Source organism: Dipteris shenzhenensis, chromosome 27, assembly GCF_047967505.1.
Source record: "Dipteris shenzhenensis isolate YYH24624 ecotype China chromosome 27, Dip_SZ_1.0, whole genome shotgun sequence".
Lineage (NCBI taxonomy): Eukaryota > Viridiplantae > Streptophyta > Polypodiopsida > Gleicheniales > Dipteridaceae > Dipteris > Dipteris shenzhenensis.
Genome location: NC_141622.1, coordinates 19,657,448 through 19,677,172, shown reverse-complemented (window position 1 = coordinate 19,677,172; position 19,725 = coordinate 19,657,448). Strand labels below are relative to the sequence as shown.

General features: G+C 43.4%; 1 protein-coding gene across 1 annotated transcript in view; it reads left to right on the top strand.

The window, feature by feature from the left end:
- The first annotated feature begins 4,839 nt into the window (after positions 1-4,839).
- Positions 4,840-19,725, top strand: part of LOC147883994 (uncharacterized) — an 87,426-nt gene continuing 72,540 nt past the window's right edge. The window contains exons 1-2 of the mRNA XM_087399034.1: positions 4,840-5,111; positions 11,194-11,271. Of these exons, the coding sequence (XP_087255160.1) occupies positions 5,038-5,111; positions 11,194-11,271 (152 nt within the window). The 5' untranslated portion in view covers positions 4,840-5,037. The remainder of the gene's footprint in view (positions 5,112-11,193; positions 11,272-19,725) is intronic.

Here is a 19,725-nt window from a genome sequence, read left to right as displayed (position 1 = left end):
CCTCCTAAAACTGAAGGAATTTACAAATGATGCTGTCATACAAGAACATGGTTGGTTGTGCTTCTTTTTATGTTCTCTTTCATTGGCTTTCCTTTTAAGCATTCACCTTAGTGTGGGACATGAGCACTACATTGTGGCATTAAAAATGCAGTTTTAGCCAATCTAAAAAATATATAGTTGTTTTTAATTGTGAGGAGCTACCAATTTTAATGGTCTTATGAAGTAAGAGCCCATTTTGGGATGTTTCTATGATCTTTTGGCAATAATTGACCTAACCTCGAGAAAATCTCACATATTTAATAACAAGTGACTACATCTTTGAAAAACAAGGTCTTTCTTGTAATACATGATCTTGATCATTGACCTTATAGGGACTTTTATTTTATCCTTTGCATCTCCCAATCTTAGCCCACTCTCAAGGCAATTTCCAACTAATCCAAAATACTTGTGGCAATAGATGTACATGGTTGCCCCATGCTGTGGCTTTCATTATATGGGGTTATGTTGTCCCAATAAGACTACTATCAAAGTTTCTCCTTGAGAGTAATGTTTGATACACCCCAATTTATGGGTGTCTAGCCCTATGTGTGAGGTACTGCACCCTTCTCTTAGTTGTGGGAAGTCTGGATGAGGCTGTATGCCCCTCAAATTCAGCCAATAACCCCCCCAGGCTTCACCCTAAATAATTGCCACCTGGGGTCTCCCCTTGGGCCCATAGAACTGATGATTGAATTTTGGTGTCATGTCCTGTGGCAGCTCAATGACGACGTAATCCAGGTACTCCCTTTAAATGTCATTCATCATGGTACATAATGTGGTCGGAGCATTGGTAAGCCAAAAGGACTCATAGTAGCTCGCATACCTAGTCTTGAAAGCCGTCTTCTCCACATCTTCATATGCAATCCTTATCTGGTGATACCCAGATCTCAGGTCGATATGACTAAAGTGCTTAGCCTTGGCTAGTTGATCCATCAAGTCATCGAATAGTGGCATTGGATACTTGTTCTTAATTGTTATTTTGTTGAGAATTCTGTAATCAACACATGATCTGGAAGTTCCATCCTTCTTTGTCACAAACAAGACTGGAGCCCCATATGGCAATTTACTTGGTTTTATGAATCCTCTCTCAACTAGCTCGTTCAATTGCCTCTTCAACTCATTTAGTTGTTCATCATTCATTTGGTATGCACCTTTGTTGGGGGCATGCTATCTGGGAAAACTCAATCTTGTGGTTGACATGTCTCCACGATGGCGGTAATCCTTTTGGTTGGAAGCTCTTTTGGCATCATGTCGCCAAATTCCTCCAGGATCACATCCAATCGATTGAATTTCTTGAGACTCATCCGTTGATTGGCCCTAGATGCATTGCAACAACACTACCTTTGCCGTGGTAAGCATCCACCGTGCACATCATCAATAAGTGCACTTATGCCCTTCGTTTCACTTCCTTGTTCAGTTGTTTTGCACTTCAGCTTGTCAGGCATCTTACTTATTGCTTGGGTAGCTAAGTTTTGAGCCACCACTGGCTTCTTCCCATCATTGAGCAAACTTCTAGCATCCTTTGGTGATACACCCGATTTGACGCACTTCACTTGGACTCCACGTCTAGCATCCTTTGGTGATACACTCAATCTGACACACCTCACTTGGACTCCACGTCCCTACATGTCTAATCCACTCCGTTATCCACCATGATTAAGATAACATACTTGTCCCACCATTTAATTCCGTAAATTGCAATAACATACTCCCTTATCCACCATGATTGCAATAACGTACTTGTCCCACCATTCAATTTCATAAATTGCCTCATATGAATCCATGGGGACTACCAGGAAGTCTATCCTCGCTTTCCATTCCCCAATCTAGCATGGGACATTCCATGCTTCTTTAACATAATCTTGCTTTCCTTTCCCAAATGCCACTTGTATATCTGTCAGATCGGTCATCGTAATTTCTAGGCGCTTAATTGTTTCTACGATGATCATGTTGTGCGTGGTCTCCAGTCAATCATCACCCTTTGAGGGATGTCATTCATTTGTCTGTCGACATAGATGTTGGGGAATCTTATTGCCACTATGGTAGCCATGCACCTCACAGTTACCCTACATGCCCCTATCCTAGACTTTTCCTCCATTTGTGATGGGTCCCTCTTCTCAATCTCCGTGATTTGTACTCCCCCTCCCATGTCGTCTTATGATCCCTGACTTCCTCAGCCTAGGCCAATGCAATGCAGGGCCTCTGAAAATCTACCACGCTCTGGGCAGTCTTTCACATAGTGATATTTTCCCACATTCAAAGTAACCCCCTATTGGGGCCTGTCTAGTGCCGGATGAGCTGACACCTTTGCCTACAAAGCCCCCTCTCCCAACGAAGGCACCTCTCATTAGGTTCTGGGGGGACACCATTGCTCCACTAGAGTTGGTCACACTGGTATTTGACGCGACACCATGTCCTACCTTCTGGCTTAGGAGCAGATCTGCTCATCCACGAGCCACCCACACTATTAGTCTTTGTGAAGGCTTTCTTGTCCTCCAGATCAATTATCCTCTCAACCATCTTCAAGGCTACTGCATATTTTTCAGGTTCTTGTTTTTGTATCTTGCACCGCATCCAATTTTGCAAACCATACAAGAATCCATGTAGTTTGTCTACCCTCATCATGTCATTGGCTTGGATCATTACTTGGTTGTAACGATTCACATATTCATGAAGCTTCCCATTATTATGACAAAGGCCTCCCCACTCGTCATCACGAATCTTGAACACTTCATTCTGAGAGATGAAATATGCCTTCATTCTTGTCTTTAGTTCTTTCCAATTTCTTATCTCATCGTGAGCCTCCTCGGCTAGAAACCAATTGTAGGCCTCTCTTGATGACTGGTATCATGCAGGTACAATTGCTTGATGACTGGTATCATGCAGGTACCTCCACCATCTCCAAGTAATCTTCCATCTCCCTGATCCATTTCTTTACAGCAGCTAAAGACTCCAGTCTTCAGTGTATTTGTTTGGCAATTGCGGCTTATATTTTCTGTAGTTCGTGTTCCTATTATCCTTGGATCACTACTTGAGCCCACCTCAACCTTGTCCTTCCTCCTCCCCAGAGGTCCTAGTTTCTTTCTTTTTGACCGACCTTTCCCTAAGGTCACCACTAGTTCTGTCAGCATGTCATGAACCTTGCTTATGTCTTTGTTAGCTTCTTTTGCTCCCTATCTCCTTATTCCTGTTTTTGGTTTACTGTCACAAACTTCCATGCTGGATGCTCATGTGTTGTGGATAATGATGCAGAAATTGAGCAGCATTGTCCCTCTAAATGGGGTGGAAGGAGTGCCCATGTGAGTGTATTTTTGCTAGACTCTTCCTACATGCTCATTGCAAGCCACAAATCCATATGCATGCAAATGCTCATACCACACAACATGAATGATGTGAGAGGGTACAACCCCTCATGCCTTTTGGGCATATCCCATTATTCTACCTTAGCCTAGACTCTTTTATGCCTACCATTGACTAATGCAATACCCATGCAAATACTACCGTTTCCTAGCCATCCTAGGACATAATGCATATGTGCATGCTTTATTATATCCAATTGGCCAATTTACAATGTTACAACCATAGGGTAATCGCCAGATTCCCTAGAATGATCCACTAGGATCTAATACAATAATCATGCCATGACATGCCCTCTTGCTTAGGGAAGCAGATGTCCTCTTCTGTGTGCCTTCAAATAATCTTCAACAAGTGTAGGGTAATCCTTCAAGTGATCTTCACCGAACCATTGACCATCTTCCATAGGATATCCTTTAAACTTTACCAAATATAAAAAATCTATAGCTATTCCTTGAACTCCTGACCTCATGAAATAGTTTACATTCCGGAACAAGTAATTCTACCGTCTCTTCGACTTTTGGTTCCTCTTCTTCAATAGGCCTCATTGATGGTTCACCTTTAAATGGCTTCAAGATGTTAACAATTCTTCATACTCCAGCTAGTAGGCAATGTAAACCTGTATGATGTTGGAGTTCCCTCTGGATGTATAATCTCTGAAACCTGGAAGGGTCCATAATACTTCACTACTAGCTTTACAAACTTGGTATTTCCTCGAATTGTCTTTATACGCCTTTTGTCGATCTTTAAAAGAACCCTATCTCCTTTCTCATACTGTACATCTTTTCGCATCTTATTTCTAGCCTTCTTGTAGACTTCTTGAGCTCGCTGAATATGTGATCTAACTTGTGTAAGTACTTCTTGCACATCTTCAGCAAACTGATCAGCCAAAATCCTCTCTCCTAAATGTGCAATGGGTGTGGGAAGGACTTGGCCATAGATGATCTCAAACAGTGCCTTGCGGGTAGCAGAATGGGTTGAGTTGTTGTATGCAAACTCTAATAGAGGTACATATAATTCCCATAGGGTAGGATTGTCATGGACATAACTACGTAACAACTGGATAATAGCTTGGTTAGCTATTTCACTTTGTCCCATCAGTCGATGGGTGATATGTAGTGGAGAATTGCAATTTAGTTCCTAAGTTCTTAAAAAGAGCTTTTCAAAATTGGCTTTGGAACTTGGGATCATTGTCTGATGTGATGGATCTAGGTAATGCATGTAATCTAAAGATTTCTTTAATGTATAACTTAGCGGTTTCTATGCCACTGATGTTCTTCTTACATGGGATAAAATGGGCATGTTTACTAAGTCTATCTACAATGGTAAGGTTTTGAGTCTATCTGCAATGGTAAGGTTTGCTCATTTTGTGTCCTTGTCTTTGGAAATCCCGACACAAAATCCATGGTTATATGTTCCCATCTTTCACTGTCGGTGCTACTATAGCCATTTTCATGGGTGAAGCATCACAATTGAAGGGAGCTAGGCTGAATGAAAGCCCGAGATGAACGGTGCCTTAATGAAAATGAAGTGAAAGTTAGGGGCCGTTAAATTAGGGTGAAATTTCTTAGAGTAAGCGTCTTTATCCACTTAACGTTATCGACGAAGAACACTCAGTTGCTAGGCAGAGCTCTTTCAGGCAAGATGAGCATGGTGGTGCTCTCCAGGACTAGTGCATCTACGGTATTTGCCAACTATCATCAACCTCTTTCCACCAAGTAAGTTTCCAGTTTCATGCAGAAAGCTTAGCTAAGCTTGTAGTAGATTTGGTTCCTCACGACTGCCCACTTCCTGCGTTCAGTTTTGGTAATTCGTAGCATCAGCATTGCTTCATCTCAATTCCAGTCTGTTTCTGCGAAATACATTATTGATATGGGACAAATGGCGCATTTGAGAGGTTGTGAATATAATGCTTTTTGTGTAACATGATCTCAAACGTCCTTTTAGACCAGAAATATAACATGCTTATTTATTTGCGGTTTTTTCTCGGAGGTGATTTGCCGGAAATCGTCGCTAATCTTTTTGTCTTCGAGCTCTTAGCCTGCTTTATTTACTCGGACGCGTTGTGAAACGTAGTAAGTAGCACAGTGAGTGAATGCGACAGTGGCACGAACTATAAGGCGTAAGAACGAGCTTGGCCAGAAGTTATTCTGGTTCTAGAGTAGATAGGATTTAGTCAGTTTTTCACCCGCATAGTAAACGCATCTTTAGAGCTCCTACGTGTCCAAGTGCATGAACATTGAATATTGCTGATTTTCAGATGGTCCTGGACCCTGGTACATTCAAGTGCTTCAAGGCATAATCTTAACATTGATTTTCAGATGGTCCTACTGCATTCAAGTGTTTCAAAGCATAATTTTAGACCCCGGAGACAAAGCTATCATTCCCATCTCCTTATTTGATGCATAAGGAGAACCATTATGTTAAAAGTTTCTTGGTTGTTTTGACTTGAGCATGGCGCCAGCTAGTATGAATGACTTGTCAAACGCATGTCAACAAGAAACGTGTAAGAATTTTATGATGAAGCTACCCTTCTAATAATTTTATGATGCTTAAGCTGCAATGTCTTCATTATTTGAATCATGTTTAAAAGCTATTGGTTGTTTTGACCTCATAATTGAGCATGGACTGGTTTGTGCGCATCACGTGACAATGCACAACAAAGAGCATTTGGATAGATGTACGATAGTTCAAGTTTGAATTGGGAAAAAGCAGCATTATCAAGTTTGATGCATGATCCTTGTTAACTTATGGTAGGTTAATACACGGTCCGACGAGATGACCCCTAATCTAAGGCTTTTAAAGCATCGCTCTTTTATATATGGGTAAAAGAGGCAATAATGTGGCAACAATGAAGGAGATAAAGGCAAGCTCAGGCAGAAACAGATTAATCCTCAACTAGACAAACCTTATGAATAGCAAAGGAAATCTACCCACTATAAGTTTATCATTGAGTGGCTTGCTAATGTTTATTATTGCTAATAAGTTCATTATTGGGTTATTTGCTTAAACATCTTATCCAATTGTACAAATTCAGATCTTCCAAAAAGTATTTTACATTGCTCTCAATTGAAACCATTGTCGGTGATGCTTCTGAAATGAATGGCCTTGGCAGCTCTCCTATTGGAGCTTATGATTACTATAGTTATTCCCTTGATCTTATGACAAGATATAATAATTCTATATGAGGTCGCCTAAGATACGAGTGCGCTTCTCAATGCTTAGAGGAATCTGGAATCATATTGTGATCGCTTGAAAGGTAGAGAAAAGGTTTGGTTGGACACAAAGTCATTGATTTTTAAGGACATTGCAAAGTCAACCCTATAGATCTTACAAAGTCAAGCCTTTGTTGTTATAGTGATAAGTAGTTTGCTTCGTTTGTTGAAGATTCTTTAGGACACATTGACTGCTGATATGCTGATATTCAATTCTTCCTAACGCTAATCTAGGGAATCTTTTTTTAAAAGGCACCAATTTTGTTCGTCTTCCAAGGATTCATGCCTATTAAAAGTCATAGAGAACTAAGTTGTGAAGTTTGTTCTTGAGATAGCTTGTTTAAGGAATCTTTTCGTAAAAGGCATCAATTTTTGTTCCAAGGGTTCATGCCTATTAAATGTCATAGAGAAAGTTCTTTCAAAGTTTGCTCTTGAGATAAAGGTGTTGGTGCTAAGATGCTCGTTGAAAATCAGAATTTACAGCGGGTTTCACAAGATGATATTGCCTCAGTTCAGCCTGTGGTTGGTTCTGTCATTCAGCAAGAAAGTTGAGGATGCGATGGCACGAGGAAGTACAGCATTGCAGGAAGCTAAGATAATCCCTTGTTGGCTTCTCCGTAACTCCTAGGGGAGTAAACTCTCTGCACCTCTCCTAGCCTACACACGTGGTGACATTAGAGATGCTGAGGATTCCAATTGTCGTGACACACTAGAGATGCTGAGGATGCCAATTGTTGCGACTCAGCTTGGGCCGGTAACTTGCTGGAAATGGATGACCCTGATTGTTTTGATGATGCATGCGATAATGTGCATTGGATGCAAGCTATGCAAGTGGAGATTGACTCCCTTCAGAAAAACTACATTAGGATTTGGTGGACTTGATTGTGGGCAAGAAAGTAAGGTGTGACATAGATCGGATGCATGTGTACAAAGACCGCCTTGTTGCAAATGGCTAATGCGCAGAAGAAGGCCATAGATAGTGACGATCCATTGCTTCCACTTCTCGGATGACTACCATTATGTGTGTGATTGCCACTGCACTTGGGTGCAAAGTGACACACTGGCTACATTGAGAAGTGCGTAATAGTTCCCTAATAGGAGATTTTGTCGTATGCTGTGACCCCTTTGTGAGCCCTTGTCCAGGGACAGTCAGGCACAAGCCACGTAAGTCAATCTCTCAGCCTTAGGTAAGGTCGGAAGATCAGTCCTTGTTCACTAGTACCCACTGGAGAACCATAGGGTAGTGTTTCCGTCTTAGGTTTAGGGATAGGTCTAGGTCCAGCCTATTATAGGAGCCCTTTTGGGCCCCCTCAAGGCTGGAACAAGTGAAGAGAATGGCAGGGGAAGGGCTGCCTTTATAGGCTACCTTGCACCCCCCTCCCTAGGCTGCCATTTATGGGACCTAGGGCTGCCATTTATGGGGCCTATTGCTGCCTTTATGGGGCCTAGGGCTGGCCTTTATGGGGCCTAGGGCGGCCTTTACAGGGCCAAGGGACCAGCCAACCAGCTGCAAAAGCCCTATAAATAGGGGGCCTCCAGGCCCTCTTTCCTCATTCAGTTCTCCAAGCACTTCAGCCTCCTACAGCTCCTCCTCAGCCCCCTCTGAACAGCTTGACACTCACCCCCAATGGCCCTCTGACCAGCCTCAGCCTTTGGCATCAGTTCAGCCCTCTGGGAAGGTGTTCAGGTAGCGCATCAGACGAGTAAGGTTTGGGGTGTGTTTCAGCAGCTCTTTTCAGTTATCTCTTACAGTTTACACAGCTCATTCTCAGCTCTTTATTTCTGTCATCTCTCAGCTCTCTTATAGGATCTATCATTTGTAGCTTTCACTCTCTCACTCACGCAGTAACCTTACATTCCGGTGGATAGCACAAGCCTCTCCCTTGCCTTGCAGAAGCGTCCTACATCGTCAGTGTGGACAGCATCAAGGTCTCGGTATTGGTCAGCGTTGCCTCTCAGCTCTTTGGGTCTGCTATATGTGTGCACAGTGAGCTCTTCAGAAGCACGTTTTCCGTGTTCTCTCAAAGAGCGTGTAGCTTAGGACCTCAAGTCGTGTTTCATTGAGAGACATAGGCTTAAGTGTGGTAAGCAAACATAGTGCATGCATGTGTAAAAAGGAATGTGTGTCATCATGATTGAGGTAATGAAGACTTTCATCTTCATTGGAGGTTGCAGGGTGGTTTAGGAGGAGTTTAAGGGTTAGAAGGAGGTTCTAGAGTTTAGAAGGAGGTTCCAGAGTTTAGAAGAGGTCTTAGGGTTAGAAGGAGGTTCCAAGGTTTAGAAGGAGTTCCAAGGTTTTATTTCTCAGTTCTCCAAGAATAAAGCAAATTCTCCCCTGATTGGGGGAGGGGGCCCTCAGTGGGTACAACAACCCAATCTGTTGACTCTACTCTCTCTCTACCCTCATCTCCTTTCTTTCTCTATGGTGTACAACGCTAATTCCTTGCTAAAGGTTTAAAGAGGGTCTTGTTGTGAATTACACGATAAGATTACCGTTGCATGTTACAATGGAATATCCGTCAGTTGGACATAAAGACTGCATTTTTGAATGGGGACCTCTTGGAGGACATTTCTGTGTCTCAAACAATTGGTTTTGTTGTACTTAGCAAGGAAGACAAGTTTTGCTTGTATGGCTTGAACTAGGCTCCTAGAGCGTGGTACACAGAGATTGATGCCTTTTTGATGAGCCAGGGTATGCAGAACAGTCCAAATGAAAGCACCCTCTATGTCAAGAAAGAAGGGGCTGATTTACAGATTATTGTTTTGTATGTCAATGACATGCTTCTCACGGGTACTAATGCTGCAAAAATATCAGGCATTTAATTTGTGCAAGATGACAAAGGCATTGGTTTGTTGCAGTCCAAGTATATTGGGAAACCATTTGAACAGTTCAAATTCTAGAATTGCAAGCCCATTTCAAGTCCTATGGAGGTAGGGCTTAAGTTATCCTCCATGCATGATGTGAGTGAGCCATTTCATGCCATCATTTATAGCTAGGCTGTGGGATGCCTAGTTTACCGGTGTAATACATGGCAGGACATTTGGTATGCAGTATTCCAATTGAGTAGATTTATGCATAGCCCAAATACTTCATATGGGTATGCTTTGAAGTGCGTTTTCACACACTTGCAAGGTACTCGATCTCTTGGTTTGCTTCGTCCTAGGTGAGGTAACTTGTATTTACATGCTTACAACGATTCAGATTGGACTGTTGACCTTTCGCACCAAGTAGTCAAGTGGTGGTGATTTTCCTTTCTTGGTTACTCATGCTTTCTTAGTTGAGCAAGAAGCAATTGCAGGTTGCTACCACATCGTGTGAGTACAGGGCAGCTTTCACAGCCTCAAGGAATGTGTCTAATTGAGAGGCTTGTTGGGAGATGTACATGCATGATTGGAGGAGCCCACTCCAATTCTCACTGGCAATTGGAGCACCATTTTCGTGGCATGGAATCTTGTGTTTCTTGCATGTACGAGACACATAGAGATAGATGATCATTACATCAATGAGCGGCTACATGCAGGGGAGATCGGCTTAGTATTTTTTTCTACACATCAAAATGTGGCAGATCTTTTCACCAAACCCTTGCCTAGTCCAAACTCTCACGCTTTTCGCAAAGCTTTAAACGTACATCCGCTTGGTGATTGATATTGTTTCTTGTACATTTTGACATATCAGTGTTAAACATTGTTGGCCTGCCCTAGGGAGTGAAGGCTTAAGTAAAGGCTATTGGACTTAGTGGAAAAGTCTCAGATTTCCTTCGCAATCCACATCAATATTTCTCTACTTGCTCAGACAATGGAACATGCCGATAGGAACTAACTAGCAACAGGGCTTCCCAAAATTTCTTGTTATATTCTTCTAGACTGGGTGCGGGATGGAAGGAAGCTGGATAACAAGAGAGGAGATGGTAAGCTGAAAGCAATGAAGACTTGCAAATGGATAATGAATGGTGGTCCACCACCGGAGGCACATGTATCTTATATCTAATAACTATGTGCCAAGTCCTGGAATGATCCATAGGAATTTTGGCCAAAGCAATGCATGAGTGATTGTGACAACCAATAGGGACTAGACCCTCTTGTGTTATGCCAAGATCACAAAGTAAACTTTGAACTTCACCTACTACTGCATTGGTTGCCATGTACTCAGTCTCAGTGGAAGAAAGAGCAAAAGTGTTTTGCTTCTTGCTCACCCATGAAATACCTAGTGTGAAAAAGTGTAGCTTATACTAGATTTTCTGCCTTTGCTACCTGCCCAAATCACTGTCACAAAACCCTTACAGCTGTAGAGTTTTGGGTTGCGCATAAAATTCCAAAATGCATAGAACCTTTGATTTTAAAGGTGTGATGAGACTTTTTTGTTATTAATATTTGCTTTGAAGGGTTTCATGTTAATTGCTAACAAAAGATGGGAAGTAAAGAGTGGTAGACGGGTAAAAAGGTGTTAGTCTTAGTTTGCTCTCCATGTCAATAAATGAGAGTTTTGCCCACAAGCAATTTAAAGGCTGTACATGGTTATAACTATATTCAGTTGATATATTTAATTGTTCTTTTGAATGTAATCCTGTCATTGGTTTTCACACAGGTATGAATCGGTGAGCCCAAGCTACCCTCTTGGAGGGCTGCTTAAATTTATCAAACTAGGCACTTCCATTGCAAAAAGGTGTGAAAATTTTCACTTGTTATCTCACTCGCTATTTGGCTGTTTTGGCCCCTCTAAACCCATTTGACTTGGTTGTGTACATAACACATTTTACTGCTCTGTGGGTGTTATTATACACATGCTGCAATATGGGTCAATGTGATCCACTACATGGTGTAGATGTAGTATGTACATACAAGTTGTTAAACAAATTGTTGCGCGCACACTTTTTTTTGGGGGTAATACTAAATATTACTGCATGGGAAACCTCAAAGAAGGTAAAAACCCACCGTGAAGTACAAAAATAAACAAAGCACACCTACCAAAAAAGACAGGACATCAAGAAAAAAGTAGCAAAAGGGAAAGGAGGAGAATACAAAATTACATGCCAACATGTGGCGACATAAGATAATACCCTCTAACGTAATCCCTTGTTGTACCAGAAAACCCTTGAGCGAAGTAGTGGTGCCATCAATAATATGCAATTTCTTTTGACCCTTGCGATTCTTCTTTACAAAGGCAGGAAGACGAAACTTTTGAATCATTGGGTCAAAAACTTGTTGCAACATAGGATGCATATCCTGGAGAGAGAAATTACTTTGAGATTTAGGAGAACGCACCCGGGTATCTTGCTCTTTCAAATCCACATTTAGACTCCAGTCATTGAATCACACTCTTTGAGCTAGAGGTGGCTATATCTCCTTCGGATATAGTTACTGATGGTAATTTAGAGCTGGTGGAGAAGGATCATCAAGAGGAGCCACTTGGAGATATTTGCACAAGGGTATCTTGGAATGAAAGAGTGTGGAATGGATTTGACAAAGGAGTCAAAGGAGACACTGTGATTGGAGCATTTTCTTTAGGCCGCACTCGTCTAATGTATCAGACTGGTGTCACGAGCATCCACACGCCCGTGGCCATGCTAGCTAGTGCTAGCGCAGGGAGCCAAGTCAACGGCCACGTAGACATCCATACAACCATTCAGGCAGCCCTGCGCAATCAGCAATCAGCACACAGTCAACAGGCAGTCAGCGCCACGTCATCGCAGGTCAAAAAGTGCAGAGTTGACTTTTTCGTCGAAAGTCAACGTGTTGACTTTTTGGTCAACGTTGACAACGGTCGGCGTTGACCAGCCAACCAGGTCAACGGTAGGCATTGACCAAGTTGGCCAGGCTGACCTATGAGCCTATAAAAGGGCAGCCTTTGGCCCTCATTCTTAATCCACTCCTCAGGCCTTCAAGCCTTCAGAGCAGCAAGAGTCAGGCCTCCCCGCAGCAGACCAGCAAGGTAGCCTCAGCCTCTTCAGGGATCTAGTGAGGATTCACCTCCTCAGGGTAGTCTAGTCTTCTAGTTTTGTAGTGAGGGTTTCAGCCCCTCCATACAGTTGTATTCAGCCCTTTGGGCATTCATTATTCAGTTGTATCTATTTCCTCTTTGGAGGTCCACTGCATTCTCTCCCTCTGATTCTCTCACTCACATCCACAGCTCACTTTGTGTATTGAGTGCATCATCATGCAGTTGCAGTTAGTATTGGGCAGGATAGAGAGTGAGGATAGTCTATCTCCCGCTACATTGGTATCAGAGCTTCAGTTTTCTTTCTTGAGATAGGGAGGGTCAATTTAGGGGCAGCTCTATTGGTTTATGGTCTACACTAGATCCGGCAAGGACCATGAGCATTAGTGAGCAGTTCAACACCGGAGGGGGGGGTGAGGGTTCAGCAGCAGCAGCACCACCACCCCCACCACAGAATCCTGCAGATACTTCCATGTCTGCCATGACAGCCATGGCAGCCAGTTTTCTTTCTTGAGATAGGGAGGGTCAATTTAGGGGCAGCTCTATTGGTTTATGGTCTAGACTAGATCCGGCAAGGATACCACGAGCATTAGTGAGCAGTTCAATACCGGAGGGGGGGGTGAGGGTTCAGCACCACCACCACCACCACCCCCACCACAGAATCCTGCAGATACTTCCATGTCTGCCATGACAGCCATGTTGCAGGCTATGATGCAGATGCAGCAGCAATAGTCCGAGGCTCTCTTCGCCCGCATGGCCCAACTTTAGGAGATGCGAAAAGATCGTGAGCAGGCCGCCAGAGAGCGTGAAAGGCTAGCTCGGGAGGCCAAAGAAGAACACGATCGGGAGGCTTGGGAAGCAAAAGAAGAACGCGATTGGGAAGCTCGAGAAGCGAAAGACAAACGCGATTGAGAGGCTAGAGAAGCCAAGGAGCTCCGAGAACGTACTGCTCGTGAAGAGAAGGAAGAACGGGATTGGTAGCTTCTCATTTCTCTACTTCGACCAGAGGGGGGAGAAAAGGAGAGACTTCCACCTCCAGCCAAGCCTTTTTTTCCTGGGAAGCTCAACTTCACACGGTACGATGGTAAGCAGGAACCCTTAGTGTTGACTTCATGGCTTAATCAGGATTCAGTTTGAAAGTTATTTTTCAGTGATGCCTACGAAGGACAACGAACGGTGCATCCTAGCATCCATGCATCTCACAGGCGAGGCGCCTGGTGGCTCAAGTGGCAGAAGGACCACTATGATGTAGACGAGGAGACACCTCTCTACAGTTGGACGGAATTCGTGAAAGATTTTCGATCACGGTTCTTGCCACCGCAGTACCTGGATAGGCTCCAGAGTCCAGTCTTACGAGCTACGCTAGGGAGACACCGAGATGGTGAATCATTATGCCAACAAGTTCACTTAGGTGTTTGTATAGTTGCGGTTGGAGGACAGTCTGAAGTTGAGCAAATTTCTTTATGGGCTGCGTATAGACATCCAGTGGTATGTCAGAAGTTTCAGGCCACAGGATTATGAGTGTGAGCTTGCTCAGAATTTTGAGCTCATGCACAAGGGTCAAGGATCCAAGCAAGTCAATAGTAAGAAGTCCCAAGATTCCACACCAAGTGATGGTGGGAATGGGTAGCAGAAGAAGAGCTGGATGGCGAAGGATAGCAATGGCTATGGTGGGTACTTGGATACGACATGAGCACTCTATGCCAAGGAGAACCGATGCTCCCATTGTCATGTGCGGGGTCATAATAAGAAAGATTGCTCGCATTACCAGAAGCTTCTCACAGCAGGAGTCGCATCAAGTGGTTCAGCAACAACAGCTTCAACAACGTCAATAGTCATTGAGGAGCTTGATGAACAACAAACTACAGGGACAACCTCAGTAGTCATCCAGGAGCTTGAAGCTCAGCAGAAAGGGGAGCCTTGTCAGTTTCCCAATATGTTCCAGTTTTATGGATAGGTCGGTGGTCAGAAGGTCCTGATCGTAGTAGACTTAGGCAATTCCGAGGACATCATCTCCACCAAAGCAGCTAAAAAGGCTTAGTTGCCTCTTACGCCAATGGAACCAATGACCTTGAATGGTGCATTTCCAGGGCAGCAGATAGAGAGCAACATGCAGGTAGCTTCAGCCACAGTGAAGATCTTAGGGTGGGTACACAGTCGACCACTCAGGGTCGCACCTACTCAGGCAGCGGACGTCATCTTGGGAGCACGATGGTGGCACCAGTTCGAAGTCCAACCAGATTATCAGCACCAAGGCTTGGATGTCAAAATCCCAGGCCATGGGTCCAAGTTCATCGATTGGAGTAAGGGTGTTTCACCTTGACCTTCGATATCAGTCATTCAAGGGGTTCGAGGCCGACGCCAACAAGACACAGTATTACGGCAGGATACAGTGTTACAACAGGATATAGTATTACAGCAGGCAACAGGGTTACACCAAGACCGGGATGCCTGTCTCAAACCGAGTCTTCCTCCGTCCCTATCACCTATATGCTCCGAGGAAAACCACAGGGAGCATTATCTTGGAATATTAACCCACATGAAATATCCATACCAGAAGTTAACACCAAATCCAGGCATTCAGTACTTGCAGATCAGGTTTCATGAGTTCAGCAACCATTTTCGGATTCAGGAACCAGGCATTCGGATTAAGATTTATCATCCAGGTATACCACAGACAGTCACCTCCGTCAGCACGATGGGAAGCCTCTTTCGTACCCTAGTTTGAGTTTCAGCAGAAGGGGATGTCACGAGCATCCACATGCCCGTGGCCATGCTAGCTAGTGCCAGTGCAGGCAGCCAAGTCAATGGCCACGTAGACGTCCGTACAACCATTCAGGCAGCCCTACGCAATCAGCAATCAGCACACAGTCAACAGGCAGTTAGCGCCACATCATCATAGGTCAAAAAGTGTAAAGTTGACTTTTTGGTCAAAAGCCAACGCGGACTTTTTGGTCAAAAGTCCCTATAGGGGAGGGTGGAGCAATCGATGTCATGGGTAGGGGTATATCAGTGCCAGTAGCTGCAGCTGCGGATGTAGAGGCTGTGGATGGAAGTGGAGCTGAAACTGAGCTGAGGTTGAGGCTGATTTTGGTCAAAAGTCAGGGTGGACTTTTTGGTTAATGTTGACTTTTCTTGACCTGGTCAACGATCGGCGTTGACCAGCTAACCAGGTCAACGGTCGGTGTTGACCAAGTCGGCCTGGCTGACCTATCGGCCTATAAAAGGGCAGCCTTTGGCCCTCATTCTTCATCCACTCCTAAGGCCTTCAAGCCTTTAGAGCAGCAAGAGTCAGGCCTCCCCGCAGCAGACCAGCAGGGTAGCCTCAGCCTCTTCAGGGATCTAGTAAGGATTCACCTCCTCTAGGTAGTCTAGTCTTCTAGTTTTGCAATAAGGGTTTCAGCCCCTCCATACAGTTGTATTCAGCCCTTTGGGCATTCATTATTCAGTTGTATCTATTTTCTCTTCGGAGTTCCACTACATTCTCTCCCTCTGATTCTCTCACTTACATCCACAGCTCACTTTGTGTATTGAGTGCATCATCATGCAGTTGCAGTTAGTATTGGGCAGGAGAGAGTGAGGATAGTCTATCTCCCGCTACAACTGGAGAGGAGGAGAAACCCGAGGGAGAGGCACACTGCCCTTCACGTTAGGAGTTGGAGACGAGGATGAAGGAAAGCATCGAGTGAAATGACCAATCTGCTTACACTTGTAGCACGTGTTTGGGAAAGAAGCAAATTGTAAAAGGATGCGGCAAACCATAATCAATATCTAAACATGAAGGTATGGGTTGATCCATATCTCATAGTAAGCGAACTCGGATGTCCTTGCTGGAAACTAAAAATTCTCGCTTGGGAAGATGTAGCACTTTCCCCAATAAAGTTGCAATAGCAGAAATATGCGAGAGCAGAGGTATTGGCAAGGACTTCAAAGAGACCTAGATCGGGCAAAATCTCATAAGATTCTTGGCTAGATCAAAAGGAGGATCCCAAGGCATAACATAAGCAAAGTAACCCGCATGAGGGACCCTTGCCCTATTTATGATCTTATAAACAGTATCCACATCAGCACAATTGGCATAGTAGAAACCTTTTCCTAGAAAAACAAATGAATTAATTCGATCAAAAGCAACTGCAACGATGACCAAGCACACAACGAAGCTGAAGTCATAATTCGTCCCATAAAATAGAGGCAAACACCAAGCTGTTGCACATGAGAAATAGTTTGAAGAAGAGACTTGGGATGTGCCAAAGTACATCAGTAGCAGATCTCACTATATGACAAGTATACATCAGAGTCTATGTAATGAGTTTGCAGACAATCAAAGAGAGATTGCTAATCTCGTATGCAATGAACTTAGTGCTATAACAACCAAAAACCACAAGCTCAGCTTAGACCACGAATTTGACGAATACAAAATAATAGGTGATAGCACGAACCGCCCAGCCATATCTCTGGTTCAGCAAGCTCATCGAAATAAATCTAACACGTGAGAAGTACTTGCATGCTGAATACCAAAGCCCACAATTCCCTAGATGGATCTTGTATGCCACATGTCTACAATTGAGGGCATCTCCTCAATGCATCATTTACCCCTCTCTTGGGATATCATTGAAATCATTTTCCCCTTGGCACATTTAATGCATTTAGACCCCTTAGCCTTAGATCCACCTAGTCTTGTGCTATGTCATCCTCACCAAGGACCTTGACCTTGATTCCTTTTTGATCATTTACGTGAAGCCCAAACAAATATAATACAAACATTGATCCTTTAAAGGAAAATGTTGACTGACCCTTCCGAGGTCATGCTGCCTCAACTTGAGCGTAACATTCCTTCCCTCTTGAGGCATCAACATCCTCGATTATAAAGTCTGGGAACACTCACCGTAACCGGTATACAAATTCCCAGGCAGCTTCTGATAGAGGTAAAGCATGCCATGCAACCAATACCGTGGGTATCTTCCGAAACAATTTGAGTTGCAAGAGGTTTAGGTACGTGCAATTGCCATAGAAGGTTCCAAACGAGAATATTTTTGGATGAGGTACTTGCATTGTTCCTCGGTCCAGGATTCTTGTTGGTTTGCGTCTTGCATTATCCTCTATCTCTTGAAACAAAACAACACCCTCGATTAGTGACTCTCACCTGTATGCAAAAATTTCTTTAAACGAGAAACATGAAACACTGGGTGCACCTTACAACCCTGTGGTAACTCTAATTTATAGGCTACCTTGCCTATTCTAACCACGGCCCATAATATCGAGGTGATAACTTAGCACACTCTCCTGCAGTCAAAGACTTAGAGTGCGAAGGAACTCTAAGAAAACTTTTTCTCCTTCCTTAAATTCTCTAACGGATCTGTTTTCATCTGCATGCATCTTAGCTCTATCCATAGCATGGTGGATGTTAGCTCTCGCAAGTGCTAGCATCTCCCGCATCTGAACCACAAAGTTCGCGGCACTAGGCACTTTCTGAGGTACTCCAACTGTAGTTGGATTCGCTGGTCTATAACCAAGCTCAGCTCAAACTGACTGAACCTTGTAGAGGAATGTTTTCTATCATTGTAGGCAAATTCTAACAGTGGCAACCACTTGTCCCATGTATGTTGCCTCAATGACACATATGCTCTAAGCATATCCTCTAAAATTTGGTTGATTCTTTCCGTCTGACCATCCGTTTCTGGATGATCCCCACTACTCATTTCCAATTCAGTCCTTAGTGTCTCAAACACTGTAGTCCAAAAATGAATGGTAAATTTGACATCCTTGTCTGACACTATGGATTTGGGTAATCCATGCAAAGGAAATATATGTTTAATAAACAAGTTCGCCAGTTGCGGGGCACCAACAGACTCTCTAGTTGGAATGAAGTGAGCCATCTTGGTAAGACAATCAACTACCACAAGGATAGAATCATATCCACCTTGTGTCGTAGGCAGAGCTACAATAAAGTAGATGGAAATGCTCTCCCACCTACCTAGTGGTATTTCCAAAGGTTGTAAAAGTCCGGGTGGCTTCACCCGTTCTGCCTTACTTACCTGACACGAAAAACGTGTCACATATTCATGAATATGTTTTTTTTATTTTTGGCCAAAAGAAATCTTGCTTCATGAGATCATATGTTTTCTCGACTCGTGGATGTCCTGCACATGGGCTATCATGGCATTGTTGAATGACTCTGCCTGAGATCATTCTGATTAGGTACCACTACCTTGCCATTTCTTTTCAGCATACCATCTCTTATGATATATCTTGCATAAGTTTGGCCTTTTCTGGATGCCAAGTTACCCTTTTCCCCGGGTTTAAATACATGAGCCTTAGGCCAAAGGCTCTGGACGAACTCGTCCATCTTTTGAGTTTCTCTTATCTTGGTCATTAAAGCACTTTCTAATACCGTGAAACTCATATTATGCATAATGCGTGACAACGCATCAACAACTTTATTATCCTTCCCTCTTTGGTTCCGAATCAGCAAGTTAAACTCTTGCATGAGTTCTGCCCACCTAGCTTGGCGGCCTCTCAAGTTAGGTTGTTTACAAAAATGTTTCAGAGTATCATGATCAACATCAACATAAAACGCTGACCCATACAAATAATGTCTCCATGTTTTCAGAGCATGGACAACAACATACAACTCTAATTCATGAGTTGGCCAATTTCGTTGAGAGGGAGAAAGCTTCTTGCTTTCAAAGGCTACTGGCCTTCCCTCTTGGAGGAGAACTGCTCCTACTGCATTGCCACTTGCATCGGTTTCAAGGAAAAACGGTTTCTGGAGATCAACTATTTTTAACACCGCTCCTGAGACCACAGCTTGTTATATGGTGTTAAAACTCTCCCGTTGATTCTGTCCCCATATAAAAGATACTTTATCTGAGGTCAGATCAGTCAATGGCGATACTATTTCGGAATATTCTTTGATATGCCTTCGATAAAATTGGACAAATTCCAAGAATGATCGCAAAGCGGTCAAACTTTGAGGGATAGGCTAGGTTAGTATCGCAGCCACTTTCTTTGGATCCATTTCTACCCCCTCAGGAGTAATAATGAATCCTAAATATTTAAGTCTTAGCATACACAGTACAGTTTTCTTTTTATTTACATAAAGACTGGCTTTCCTCAAAGTATTGAACACTATTCTTAAGTGTTCGTGATGCTTAGCAATACTTTTGCTAAACACAAGAATAT